The 14189-nt window shown below is 40.5% G+C and overlaps 1 protein-coding gene across 1 annotated transcript in view; it reads left to right on the plus strand.

The window, feature by feature from the left end:
* Positions 1-339: 339 nt before the first annotated feature.
* PPP1CC (protein phosphatase 1 catalytic subunit gamma) overlaps positions 340-14189 on the plus strand; it is a 30920-nt gene continuing 17070 nt past the window's right edge. The window contains exon 1 of the mRNA XM_030582774.1: positions 340-491. Within this exon, the coding sequence (XP_030438634.1) occupies positions 437-491 (55 nt within the window). The 5' untranslated portion in view covers positions 340-436. The remainder of the gene's footprint in view (positions 492-14189) is intronic.

Below are 14189 nucleotides of genomic sequence, written 5' to 3' on the forward strand. Positions count from 1 at the left end.
TTATTGGTTCTATTAATTATGCAGGATTGACAGTAATAATGATCTTCGCTCTTACTGGCTTCATCTAGTCGATTAGGAAGTAGATTTGCACGCCTGGGGACTCTGGCTGCGAGGGGGCTTTCCGAGCACGGGCACATGCTGGCTTTAAAACTCAGGTCGGATCTATTTCCCTGCTCCCGCCCCCTCGCGGCGGAAGGATTCCGTGAGTGCGGGACGCTGGTAAAGCGAACCCGCTCTCGGTGCTCTGTGTGTAAAGAGTTCCCGGCTGCCGCGCCGTCGCACTTAGTGTTCATGCGCCACCAAAGCTTCCTGAGAGGGGACGGCGGCGGCCATTTTGTGCGGTGCTGGGTCGCTGCTGAGAGCGGCGGGCGGGAGGCAGGCGAGCGCCGGGCCGGCGGGCGACTCGGGTGCGGGTCCGCATTGCCGCTGAGAGGCGATGGCGGATATAGACAAGCTCAACATCGACAGCATCATCCAACGGCTGCTGGAGGGTGAGGGAGCGGGGGGACCCTGACGGGAGCGCGGGGCCTGGGGGTAAGCACGGCGGGGTCCCCGAGGGGATGCGCTCGGCCCCGCCGGCTGCAGCAGAGGGAGGGTCCGGTGGGGCTGGAGCCTGTGGGAGGCGAGGCGCGAGGCGGGGACGCCGGGGCCGGCGCGGTGTGTGTGGGGCCTCTGGTGTGCGCCCCGCTCGCCCGTGCCCGTGCCCGGCCCTGCTCGAACAGGGCTGGCCGCAGCGGAGAGGCGCTTTGTGTGCCCCGGTGACCCCCGGGCTTTGCCTGGCCGGCCTCCGCGTGTTAACGCCGGGTTTTCCTTCAGCGCCTGCCCGAGGGAAAACCAGGCTCCTGGATGGAGCTGCTGGGTGCCTTCCCCTCCCCCCACCCTCTTTGCAAGCGGGGGGCGATTTTGGGGGCGTGGGGGAGCAGAGAGAGGTTGAGAGGCTGGGTGTCCGGCAGCCTGCCCGCCGCGCACATGCGCAGTGGGTGAATGCTTGGCAAGGGGGGGTGTGGAAGTGCCGCTTGTCTCTGTATAAAGCCCTGGTTCTCGACCAGGGCTCTGCTGTCCCTTGGGGGGCCACGAGCAGGTTTCAGGGGATCTGCCGAGCAGGGCCGACATTAGACTTGCTCAGTCACGGGCAGAAAGCCGAAACCCGAAACCCAACCGTATGGGGTAGAAACCCAGGCCCCAAGACCCGCCATCCAGGGCTGAAGCCGAAGTAACGTAGCTTTGTGGGGTCCCCTGTGGCATGAGACCCATGGCAGTTGCCCCGCTTGCTACCCACTAATGCATCCCTTTGCTTTTGTATGCAGAAAAACGGTGGTTGTGGCACAAGTGGGCCGTTAAGTGTTTATTGCCTTTTTTGAGGGGGGGATTTGCTCAGAAAGAAAAAGGTTGAAAACCCCCGGTCTAAAGGACAGAGACTGAGTCTGTTGTGGCAGCCTTTTTTAGCATAATCTGGGAGATCTGTTCAGGTGGGAAAGGTTATAATTTTTAATTAAAACATTGTCATCAGTTGCTTGTAGGAATACAAGCCTCTGATGATGGGTGTGTAATTATAAGTTTCACTTAAAAAAATCAGATATGAGGCTTTATAAACTGTAAGTGGGCTGGTTTTGCACTTTTCAATAAAATGGCATTTATTTGGTTTGTCTTACTGTCCATCTGTATTCCATTAGAGGGTAGGCAATAGGGAGGTGCATCCAGTGTCTAGTCTTTCCTAAATAAATACAGGGGTTGTGGTGGGTTTAATTTTTTTATTTGGTCAGCATCTGATTAAAATGGTTTATTAATCTTTGACTAGGGTACAAGGTTGCAAAGTAGCCAGTGGATATTCTCTTTGGAATAGAAAGCAAAATAATTGGTTAAAGAAGAAAACTGGATTTATCTAGCCTGTCTCAGGTCTGTCCATGCACTCATATGTATGGACTTACCCTGGAAGAGCTTAGCCAGGATTTTATTTTTTTTTCCCATTTGGGACAAAGTAATCTAAGACTTTGCTTAGCCAGATGCTAGATAAATGCCTTTCATCTCTTCCTTATTGTAAGATATCTTTGACCTGGATAATGAAAGGCCAGGGCAAAGAGACAGTTGTGCTGCTATAGAAACTTAGGATTTACAAATCCAATGGATTTGGTTTGTGATTGTGCTGCGTGTGTGTGTGTGTGTATATATATATAAATGAATGAGAGAGAGAGAGATTGTCATCTCTTGTTTTTTCTCTCCCTAATATAATTGGGGACTAGATAGATATAGAGATATAGATATATACACACTTGCAGAAGTGTTCCTGAAACATCGTTGCTTTTTTGCAGGTGTCAGCTCCTTCTTTCAGTGCATTTGGTGTTTAAAAGTTGTTTGTATCGTGGCTACTTACTGTTGTTCTTGTTTGCCTTGCTATAGCATAACTATCAGTAGTTTTTTTCCAGGAAAAGAACGTAAATATGTCAAAGTTCTTAACAAGAAAAAGTACACCTCTGCCTCGATATAACGCTGTCCTCGAGAGCCAAAAAATCTTAACTGCGTTGTAGGTGAAACCACATTATACCAAATTGATTTGATCCGCTGGAGCACACAGTTCCCCCCAAGCATTGGTTTACCGCATTATATCCTAATTTGTGTTATAGCAGGTACCAAGTATCAGAGGGTAGCCGTGTTAGTCTGGATCTGTAAAAGCAGCAAAGAATCCTGTGGCACCTTATAGACTAACAGACGTTTTGGAGCATGAGCTTTCGTGGGTGAATACCCACTTCCTCAGATGCATGTAATGGAAATATCCAGGGGCAGGTATATATATGTGTGCTAGCAAGCAAGCTAGAGATAACGAGGTCAGTTCAATCAGGGAGGATGAGGCCCTGTTCTAGCAGTTGAGGTGTGAAAACCAAGAGAGGAGAAACTGGTTCTGTAATTGGCAAGCCATTCACAGTCTTTGTTCAATCCTGAGCTGATGGTGTCAAATTTGCAGATGAACTGAAGCTCAGCAGTTTCTCTTTGAAGTCTGGTCCTGAAGTTTTTTTGCTGTAGCATGGCCACCTTAAGGTCTGCTATAGTGTGGCCAGGGAGGTTGAAGTGCTCTCCTACAGGTTTTTGTATATTGCCATTCCTAATGTCTGATTTGTGTCCATTTATCCTTTTCCGTAGAGACTGTCCAGTTTGGCCGATGTACATAGCAGAGGGGCATTGCTGGCATATGATGGCGTATATTACATTGGTGGATGTGCAGGTGAATGAACCAGTGATGGTGTGGCTGATCTGGTTAGGTCCTGTGACGGTGTCGCTGGTGTAGATATGTGGGCAGAGTTGGCATCGAGGTTTGTTGCATGGATTGGTTCCTGAGCAAGAGTTATTATGATGTGGTGTGCAGTTACTGGTGAGAATATGTTTCAGGTTGGCAGGTTGTCTGTGGGCAAGGATTGGCCTGCCACCCAAGGCCTGTGAAAGTGTGGGATCATTGTCCAGGATGGGTTGTAGATCCTTGATGATGCGTTGGAGAGGTTTTAGCTGGGGGCTGTATGTGATGGCCAGTGGAGTCCTGTTGGTTTCTCTCTTGGGTTTGTCTTGCAGTAGGAGGCTTCTGGGTACACGTCTGGCTCTGTTGATCTGTTTCCTTATTTCCTCGTGCGGGTATTGTAGTTTTGAGAATGCTTGGTGGAGATTTTGTAGGTGTTGGTCTCTGTCTGAGGGGTTAGAGCAGATGCGGTTGTAGCGTTATAGCGGGTACCGTTATATAAGGGTAGAGGAGTATGTAGTTCAAATGTTAATAAGTAAAACAAGTAGTAAGATTTATTTGATATTTTATATAATGTTTGTTTGCTGTCTAAGACTTTTGGGGATTGGATGGAAATGTGAAGGTTGCTATCTTGAAATTAGGGCTGTCAAGCGATTAAAAAAAATAATCATGATTAATTGCATTGTTAAACAATAACAGAATACCATTTAAATGTTTTTGGATGTTTTCTGCATTTTCAAATATATTGATTTCAATTAAAACTCAGACTCAAAGTGTACAGGGATCACTTTATATTTTTTTTATAAATATTTGCACTGTAAAAAAAAAATATTTTTCAGTTCACCTACTACAAGTATAGTATTGCGGTCTCTTTATCATAAAAGTTGAGCTTACAAATGTAGAATTGTGTACAAAAAATAACTGTTTTATTTTTGAATGCAATGTAAAACTTTAGAGCAGGGGTAGGCAAACTATGGCATGTGTGCCGAAGGCGGCATGCAAGCTGATTTTCGGTGGCATTCACACTGTCCAGGTCCTGGCCACGAGTCTGAGGGGCTCTGCATTTTAACTTAATTTTAAATGAAGCTTCTTAAAAATTTAAAAAACCTTATTTACTTTACATACGACAATAGTTCAGTTATATATTATAGACTTCTAAAAGAGACCTTCTAAAAACGTTAAAATGTATTAGTGGCACCCAAAACCTTAAATCAGAATGAATAAATGAAGACTCAACACACCATTTCTGAAAGGTTGCTGACCCCTGTTTTAGAACCTTCCAGTCCACTAAGTCCTATTTCTTGTTCAGCCAGTTGCTTCGACAAACAAGTTTTTTTACGTTTGCAGGTGATAATGCTGTCTGCTTCTTGTTTACAATGTCACCTGGAAATGAGAACAGGTGTTCACATGGCACTCTTGCAGTCAGAATCGCAAGATATTTACATGCCAGATGTGCTAAAGATTCATATGTCCCTTCGTGTTTCATCCACCATTCCAGAAGACTTGCATCCATGCTGATGACAGGTTCTGCTTGATAATAGTCCAAAGCAGAGCGGACTGACACGTGTTCATGTTCATAATCTGTGTCAAGATGCCACCAGCAGAATTGATTTTCATTTTTGGTGGTTTGGGTTCTGTAGTTTCTGCATCAGAGTGGTCCTCTTAAGACTTCTGAAAGCATCCTCCACACCTCATCCCTCTCAGGTTTTGGAAGGCACTTGAGATTCTTAAACCTTGGGTCAATAGCCGTGGCTGTCTTTAGAAATCTCACATTGGTACCTTTTGCGTTTTGTCAAATCTGCAATGAAAATTTTCTTAAAATTAACAACATGTGCTGAGTCACTTGAGACTTCTATAACATGAAATATATGGCAGAATGCAGGTAAAACGGCCAGAGACATACAGTTCTCCCCCGAGGAGTTCAGTCACAAATTTAATTAATGCATTATTTTTTTTAATGAGCATCAGCAGCATGGAAGCATGTCCTCTGACATGGTGGCCGAATCATGAAGGGGCATATGAATGTTTAGCATATCTGGCATGTAAATTTTTGAATTAATCGCGAGTTAACTGCAATTAATTGACAAACCTACTTGAAATACTACATAAATAGTACTTCGAAGAACTCACCAACAAGATACTCAAAGGATATGGCCAAGTCACTGTACTTATCACTACAAAAATTAGCAGTATTAACTAGTGTTGCATTGATTAAATGCCAAAGCTTTAACATTGAAACTTTTATATAAAATCAAGAAATTAAAGAGAGGATTTTAAACTGCTGGGGGCAGGTATTATTTTTCTAGATTTAAATAACATATAACACTGTTTACAAATATTAACAGTTGTTCCCACAACAGCTAGTTCTGCCCCTTTATATATATTTAGTGTATTATATATTTACTCCTATTTTCAATATGAGCTATAGCAGTCAGTTGCTATATGGAGTAAAAACTTAATTTTGTTATAAATCTCAGTGATACTGGATTAATGTAGCCTTCTGTATTTAATACCATTTTTAATAAACTAAGGCCAAAGACTCATTTTTACATTCAAGTAAATAGCTATATTTTGAATAGAAGTGTTAAGTTGTGATTGTATATCTTTAAAGGGAAATAACATGTAAAACCCACTGTATTATTTTAGTTTTTACAACTTCCCAACCCTTTTTTCCAAACTTGGGAATGCCGACATCTCCATTAACTATGCAGGTAACATTTTAAAAGTTAACTTGAACAGATGCATTTGATCTAAATACAAAAATATCTTTATGCTCAAATTCTCTTAAAGTGTATTTCATCCCAAAAGCCTCATCACCATTCTTTTCTTCTTCCACTCAGTAAATGTTCTTTGGGCTTTGCTGAGCAAACTTGAGAGAGTGAAACCCAAATGATGATTTCTGGATTATAACTCTTCTAAAAAGAGGCCCTGGATAAAGCTCCTTCTCAACCATTACTACAGCAGCACTGGTAGCATGACCAAATTTTACTTCCATGAAAATGTGCTAATATTTAGGTGTGCGCACATGCATATATCTGAAACTATTGCATAATTTTCATATAATTATATCTCAATCAAATTCCCCTCAAATGAATAACACTTCAGACTGGGTTCTCCATTGATTAAAAGTTTGTTCCGATGGATTACCACATCTCTCAAACTTAATCCTAAAACCCTTTAGTGAAGGCTTAATCTTTCGAGTTATCTTGTATTTCAGTACACCTGTCCTTAGAAACTACATACTCCTGCATTTTGTAGGTAATAGTCATTCTAAATGTTTTGCTAATAAAATTAAAGCATCCGGACAGGTAATTAGGTTTTGTTAGCTCCAAATATCAATGGAAATATCTTTGTGAAACACTTCAAATCAATGAGAAGGTGTTGGGGTTTAAACATTGCTTCATTATTTATAACACAGTTTTTAGTCTTGTGCTCTTTGCGGAAGACTCAAAGTGAAAATCTGTTTTCATTGTCCACTCAGAATGAAGTGATTTAATGGTAAAGAGTAAATTACTTTGTTTTAATAATAGAAGGTTAATGTAATTGAATTTTCATAAAAAGGATAAAAGTTATGTTAAAAATTCAGTGTAGAAATTTAATATAGTGATTGTGCAGTTACCTGTAACTTTTAATGTCAGATTATAGTCACACATTCAAAATATAAAGGAAAAGACTGCGGTTGACAAAACATGGATTCACATGTAAAACAGAAATATACTTTAGTCTTGAGTATCCAACTCTTAATACTCATTTGAAGCATCACATTAATATGGTACCTAGGAAAGATTCAGTGTGAAATGTGTTAAACTCAAATCTAAACAGATTATGGTTAATTTCAGTTAAAATTTGTAGTTCTTGAGCTGAAATTTTTAAAGACCAGTTAAAAAAAAAAAAGTTACTGTTATACCACCTCCCCCTTTTTTTTTAAATGTAATCTAGCCCATGTTTTTCAAACCATAGAAATGTAGTGATGGAAGGGACCTCAGAGTCATCAAGTCCAGCCCTCTGTGTTGAGGCAGCACCAAGTAAACCTGACTGATTTATGTCTAAGCTCTTCTTACAAACCTCCAGTGATGGGGATTCCCCAACCTCCCTTGGAAGTTTATTGCAGAGCTTGACTACTCATACAGTTAGAAAAATTTTCCTAATATCTAACCTAAATCTCCCTTGCTGCAGATTAAGGCCATACTACTTGTTTTACCTTCAGTGAACTTGGAGAACAATTGATCAGTCCTCTTTAAAACAGCCCTTAACATATTTGAAGACACTTATTGATTCCATTCCCATCCTCTTTCTTTTCTCAAGAATTAAACATGCCCCAGACTTTTTAACCTTCCTCATAGTGCCAGTTTTCTAAATCTTTTATCATTGTTGCTACCTTCTGGAGTCACTCCAGTTTGTCCACATCTTTCCTAGAGTGTGGTACCCAGAACTGGACACGATACACCAGCTGAGACTTCTCCAGTGTTGAACAGAGTGGGATGAATGCTACCTGTGTTTTACATACAGCACTTCTATTGATACACTTTGGAATATTAACCTTTTTTGCATCTGCATGACACTGACTCGTATTCAATTTGTGATCCAGTATAACCCCCAGATCCTTTTAAGCAGTCCTACTACTTATTCCCCATTTAGTAGTTTGATATTTCCTTCCTACGTGCAAAGTAGTTCACTTGTCTGTCTGAAATTTTCTTACTGATTTCAGACCAATTCTCCAGATTGTCAAGTTCTTTTTGAATTGTAATCCTGTCCTCCAAAGTGCATGCAAACCCTCCCATCTTGTGTCATCCACAGGTTTTATAAGCATACTCTCCACTCTATTATCCAAGCTATTAATTAAAATATTGAATAGTGCTGGACCCAGAACTGACCCCTGTAGTGCCCTACTAGATTGAAGAAACCATTGATAACTACTTGAGTACAAAGTTTAACAAGTTGTACACCCACAGTATAGTAGAGTTTCATGGAGACCACATTTCAAAGTAGCTGACACTTTAAAAAATGAATCTGTATGATTGGATTTTAAAGACTTGCACAAGCACTTTAAACTTTCTTCTCATTGTAGTGTAAATATTTGATGCTTCCTTTATTCCTCCAAACATGTATAGTGCAAAGCCATTTGACTGGTCAGAACCTTAAAGAACAATTCAATGAAAACATAATACCTATTTTATAGATAATTCTGCCTGTAATCTACTCTTTATTTCTCTTCCCTTGTTCTGAGGGCACTTAGAGTTTATATACTGTTGCTGCTTATTCTCTTTTGCAGAATGTTTCAGTAACTTTCACAGCATACATATACAGATGGACAGTAAGACAAACCAAATAAATGCCATTTTATTGAAAAGTGCAAAACCAGCCCACTTACAGTTTATAAAGCCTCATATCTGATTTTTTTAAGTGAAACTTATAATTACACACCCATCATCAGAGGCTTGTATTCCTACAAGCAACTGATGACAATGTTTTAATTAAAAATTATAACCTTTCCCACCTGAACAGATCTCCCAGATTATGCTAAAAAAGGCTGCCACAACAGACTCAGTCTCTGTCCTTTAGACCGGGGGTTTTCAACCTTTTTCTTTCTGAGCAAATCCCCCCCTCAAAAAAGGCAATACATTGAGACTTGAAGTGGGGAGTAACAGGAACACTGTATGGAAGAAAAGTTTCTTAAAATTCCCCTTAGTAATAGAATGAGATGTACAAAAATATGGTCAGCAATACCTGAGCATATACCCGCTTTATAAGAATAAGAAAGGAGATTTAGTCAGCTTCTGAAATTGCCACTTCAAGGTTGCAGTTACCTGTCTGTAAAATTAAAAGGGCTAGTTACAAGAACGTTGCTAGGAAAGATGCCTCTGAGAGAATGACCTCTACACTGGGTTGTCAGTACTGATCAAACAGCCATGAAAAGGGGTTTTAGGAAATGCCTAAACTGCCATTCTCAAGGCCAGAGATTTTTAATCAAGACCTTCCAGGGTTTTTAAAGCTGAAGCATGGCTTTGAAATACCAGTCTTCGTGCACTTCTGATATTGTTTTTATAACTTTAGCCTTCTAACTGCTTTCTGCATTTAGTGCACATCACTAACCTTACTACATACAATATAAAAGTAGATGCTGATCAAAAAGGCAACTTCATAGTTTGTGTTGACAGTTTCTAAATCAAATACAATATTTTTTTGATTCAAAATGGCTTTGTTTCAAATGTACTTGCTTTATTTTAAAAAACCGAACACCTTAAAGATTAAATGAAACTGCTTTTTTGAACAGAACATTTCATTTGACCTGGAACAAATCTTTTTACTCTTACATTTGCTGAGAAATCCAAACATTGCTTTGGGTTGACTTAGAATGAGTTTTAAATTTTATGGAATGGTCAGCGAACTGAGAGATTGGTTATTCATGCAGCTGGACTCCACAATAAGAGAATGTCTTGAAAATGAGATTGAAACTTGCTCAGCTTACTGAGGTGGCAAAAGAAAATAAAACAATCAGAGGAAAAAGGAGTAACTGACACGTTAAAACAGCTGACTAAGATCTTAAATGGGTGCCTAAAGGTAGGCTCCTAAACCTATTATAAACCATTTGTTTCTTAAAATCTTGGTCCTCTCTGTGCTAGAGCTTCCACAGCTACTACCAAAAGGGAGCTATAAATTATGCATCCCAACTTTGCCAGTGTAGGTGCAGCCAATGAAAGCTAGAACTGTATTTTTTTTGGTTTTAGAGAGTGCTGAGATCCCGGCTAATACATGAAAGACTCCAAATCATATATGCACATTTACTACACCCAGACTTCTGTTCCTAGTAATGCCTCTTACATGTTGGTTTGAGGAGACATCCATTTATCTCTGTAAATGGGGAAAGAGGATTTCCTGGGCCTTAGAAAGGGAGGCTTTAGGTGAGAGGAAATATGGATAAACTTAAATAGGCAGTGTTTATAAAGTTTTGCCTTTTTCCTGAAGCAAATAATTTGATTTTGTACATTTTTGTTGGTTTTTTTTTTTTTTCTTCTCCCTCTTTAACACTGCATCTGCTCATTCCTTAAACTTCTGGTTAGGTAGGAAGCATTTTCTAGTGGTTTGTGCATTGAGCTGGGACTTAGAGCCAGGAATTCAACCCAGCCTCCTATTACATCCTGTGTGACCTTGGGCAAGTCATTTTCCCTCTGTGCCTTGTTTCCAGCCTTCTGCTTGAATATATAATACTGCACTCCCATGTTTTGTCAATTTAGAATAAAAAGGTGTTCAGGGCATGGACTGTTTCTTGCTGTGTTTGTACAGTACCTAGCACAATATGGCCCTGGTGCTGGTTGGAGCCTCCAGGAGCTACTGTAATACATATAATAACTTACTAATTGATGTTTTAGCCTTACAAAGCACTCTAAGGTGTCTGTCTTTGGGAAGAAAACTTTTTGTGGGAAAGGAAAAGTATTAAATGGAATTCTTATTTCCTTACTCGTCCTTAGGTTAAAAAAAGGCCTTCATTTTCTAGAAGTAAGTGCAAATATTTTTCATAGTTTTTCAAAAAATTGAGTTCTAAATACTTTTGCATCTAATATTTCAAGAATTTCATTGTTTTTTGTGAAGATCCTTATAGAGTTCATGTAGTTGTGGAAATGAAAGTACAGTCTTCCTCAAAACATGCCACCAAGTTCAATCATTGTTGTATTTCACAAATACAGCCACTCCACCATGTTCTTGTAAGGAGAACCACTGCCCATGTGCTCCTGTAGCTGGTCATAATGCTAGGGATACAAGTTGAGATGGTTAGTGGTGATCACTGAAACAGGAACAGTGTTTGTGTGGAGGTGTCTCCATGTTTGCTCCATAGTCAGTCTTGTTTCACAAAGGAGCTAGCGTGGTGAAGTTGTTGAAGATGAGCTCGGAGACGTATTCTTGCCAACTAATCTTGTATTTGTAGCATTTAGGTCAGCTGCATGGAGCGCACAGGTGTTGACTTCTGAATATGAACTCATCTGTCTTTTTAAAAGTTCACTGCACTCAGATCTGGCAACTTGTTCTGAGACTTCTGGCTTTCTTTAAAATCCCATGCTGCTGACAGAATTGTAGGAGCATTTAATTAATCAAGCTATTTAAATAACCCTATTTCAAAGCTCATTGGGCAAGCCTGGTGCATGTGGTACACGTGGTGTCCCTAATTAACAAGGAGTGCTCACTAGTTTGGAAACCTGGTTTGGAATGGGTCATACCCTTTAGTGGACTACATTCTGCAGGGATGCAGCAGTGTCTAATAGAATTAGGTACTTAAAAGTTAGAAGACCTGGATTCTATTTCTACCGCTATCACTGATATGTATGGACAAGTCACTTAACCTCTACTCTGTGAATGCACATTACTACTTATAACAGTCTGAGTAAATATGACACAAAATGCTATTTTGTTTTGCCAGTCGTAGGCAAAGTACACATTTTCAATTTAGCGGTGCTACGGTGAGCTTTAGTCTTATCAAAGTTAATAGCTCTAGAATCTTCTCTCTTGGGGTATGTATACACTGCAGTGTAAGCCCAGGGTTCAAACCCGGACTCAAACCTAACCCCCTTTTTGTCTACACACAAATTGCTCAGACAAAGGGTCCCAGGACCCCATGGGGGAGGAGGGTCTGGGCCTGAGTCAGGCCAGAACCCAGAGTTCAAGCCTTCCTGTTTTGCAGTGTAGATGCTGCTCTACTGGACTCATGCTCTGGAGTCTGCCAGAAGTATTCCACAAATCTCACAAGGTGACACTTTGTCCTCTGGACAGTCAAGTTTGTTGAGCAGTTAAGTTTTCCCACATTGCACCATGAACAGAGGGCTAGAGCAGCCACATTTTTTGGGATTGTACTAGGAAGTCTGGGATATGGATGGTTGGACTTGGGCCTGCATAATGTGGTGTAGATGCTGGAGCCTCAGGTTGGGATCCACAGTTAAACAGTCCCTAACATAGGGTTATAAATGAGCATAGATGCTCATGCCCTTGGTTAACAAACCCAAGGTCTGCTAACTTGAGTTCTGCTAATCCTGGGCTTATGTTGCAGTATAGACATACCCTTAGGTTGCCTACACTGCAGTTAAAAACCCACAACTGGCCTGTGCCAGCTGATTTGGGCTCTAAGACCCTGTGAGGTGGGAGGATCCCAAAACTTGGACTGCACCCCAATTCAGAATATCTACACTACAGTTAAATAGCTATTTAGCCCAAGCTCCGTGAGCCTGAGTCATCTGGTGTCTAATTGCTGTGTATACATACCCATAGAGGCTCAAGCATCTAGGAGTAGCTTTTCAGTTCCAGTTCTGAATCTGAAATAGCCAACTCAGCAGGAGTCAGGAAGTACCTTTCCAACACATCAAGACAGAATTATCATATTGCCATCAGCAATTCAAGCAGATTATCCATATTTGCTAGTTTAGGAAGCATTAAGACTACAGAGAACTAAAATTTCCATTCTCTGGCCTGCTTTCACCTTTGGACCAAAGCATTTCAAAGGTCATGCAAAAAAAAAGTACCTCACTGAATTTCAAGAGATTTTCCCACTTCTCTCTTTCCGTCTATCATTTTATGGCAATGAGTTTAATGTGCACTGGCAACAGTATGATCAGTTTCTATTGTCAAGACAGTCAGCATCCAAAGGACTAGAAATTGCTTGTTCTTACATGAAAACAAAAGATTCTGGCATTTCAGTGGAGAGAAAAATCCCTGAAAATTTAATTCTGATTTCTGTTTCAAATTATCACCGTAACATCTAGCAAAAATAGACTCATGCCATCTTTGTTTGGTCTAGTTACAAATATAATTGAGTGCCTGTGGACAGCATATTTATTGCTCTTTCTAAGCCTTTTTAATCTCCTTACTTTTTTAGAATGTGGGATGCAGGGTTTCAGTGTAGTAGTAGTAGTACCTATAAGACTGACTAATGCAAGGTTAAATCTGTTTCCTCTCTACAGAAATTACAGACAAGACCAGACACTTGTTAAGCTTTTTAAAGCAAAGTTTAACTTTAATATTTAAATGTTAATTTTGCTCTCTTTTATAATGCAATTAACTTTGATCGCTTTTTCTATAGATTTCTGTTAACTGCTGCTGGATATTTGGCATTTTGGACAACTTGCTCAGATCAGAAAGTGTTTAGAAAATTGCTATATGGCTGAGTAGCTTCATGCTCAGTAAACTATTATGAAATAAAGATTTAACTTTCATTTCCATGCTTCATGACTTTTAACATTTTAATGGAACACTTGAAATTTAGTGTCAATTCCAGTAATGCCATATAATGTCAATGATGTATGATAATATTATAGATATGCAGTGTTATAGCCATGTTGGTGCCAGGATATTAGTGACACTGTGGGTGAGGTCAGATCTTCTGTTGGATCAATTTTGTTGGTGAGAGAGACGTGCTTTCAAGCTTAGGTAGAGCTACTCCTGGGGGAATTCTGTGCCTAAAAAATAAGCACACAATATTTTAAAATTCTACGTATTTCATTTGTCAAAATAACACCACATAATCACATCAGTTTCAATTATTTTTGGTCATTTATTTCAAAATACCTGGCAGCAAGTATGTCTGTAACAGTACAGACAACAGAAAAGATTCAGGAAATGTTTTTTTGACAAATAGATTCCTTACTAGGCATACAGAACTCTGAGTAATAATTCATTTAAACTACAATACAGAACCATTTCCCTCGCACCCCTCAGAAGCAGTGCCAAGGCTTGGGGGAGTCGGGGGTAACAGAGGAGCTATGGGAGAAGGAAGTAAATTGCTGGGAAGGAACCTGGATGTGAACTTGGAGGGTTGTTGGGTATGGGTGGGAAAAGTACAGAACATTTTTTTGTGGGGGTGGGAAGGGATTGTTAGGAAGTTTCCTCCATGCAGACCCTGGCTGACCCCTAGCCTCTCCTATTCAGTCAGGCACATCTGCCCCTGTTCCCATGTATTCCTGCACCCCCCATGTGTCTTTGCACC

The sequence above is a fragment of the Gopherus evgoodei genome, chromosome 13, assembly GCF_007399415.2.
Source record: "Gopherus evgoodei ecotype Sinaloan lineage chromosome 13, rGopEvg1_v1.p, whole genome shotgun sequence".
Taxonomy (NCBI): Eukaryota; Metazoa; Chordata; order Testudines; family Testudinidae; genus Gopherus; species Gopherus evgoodei.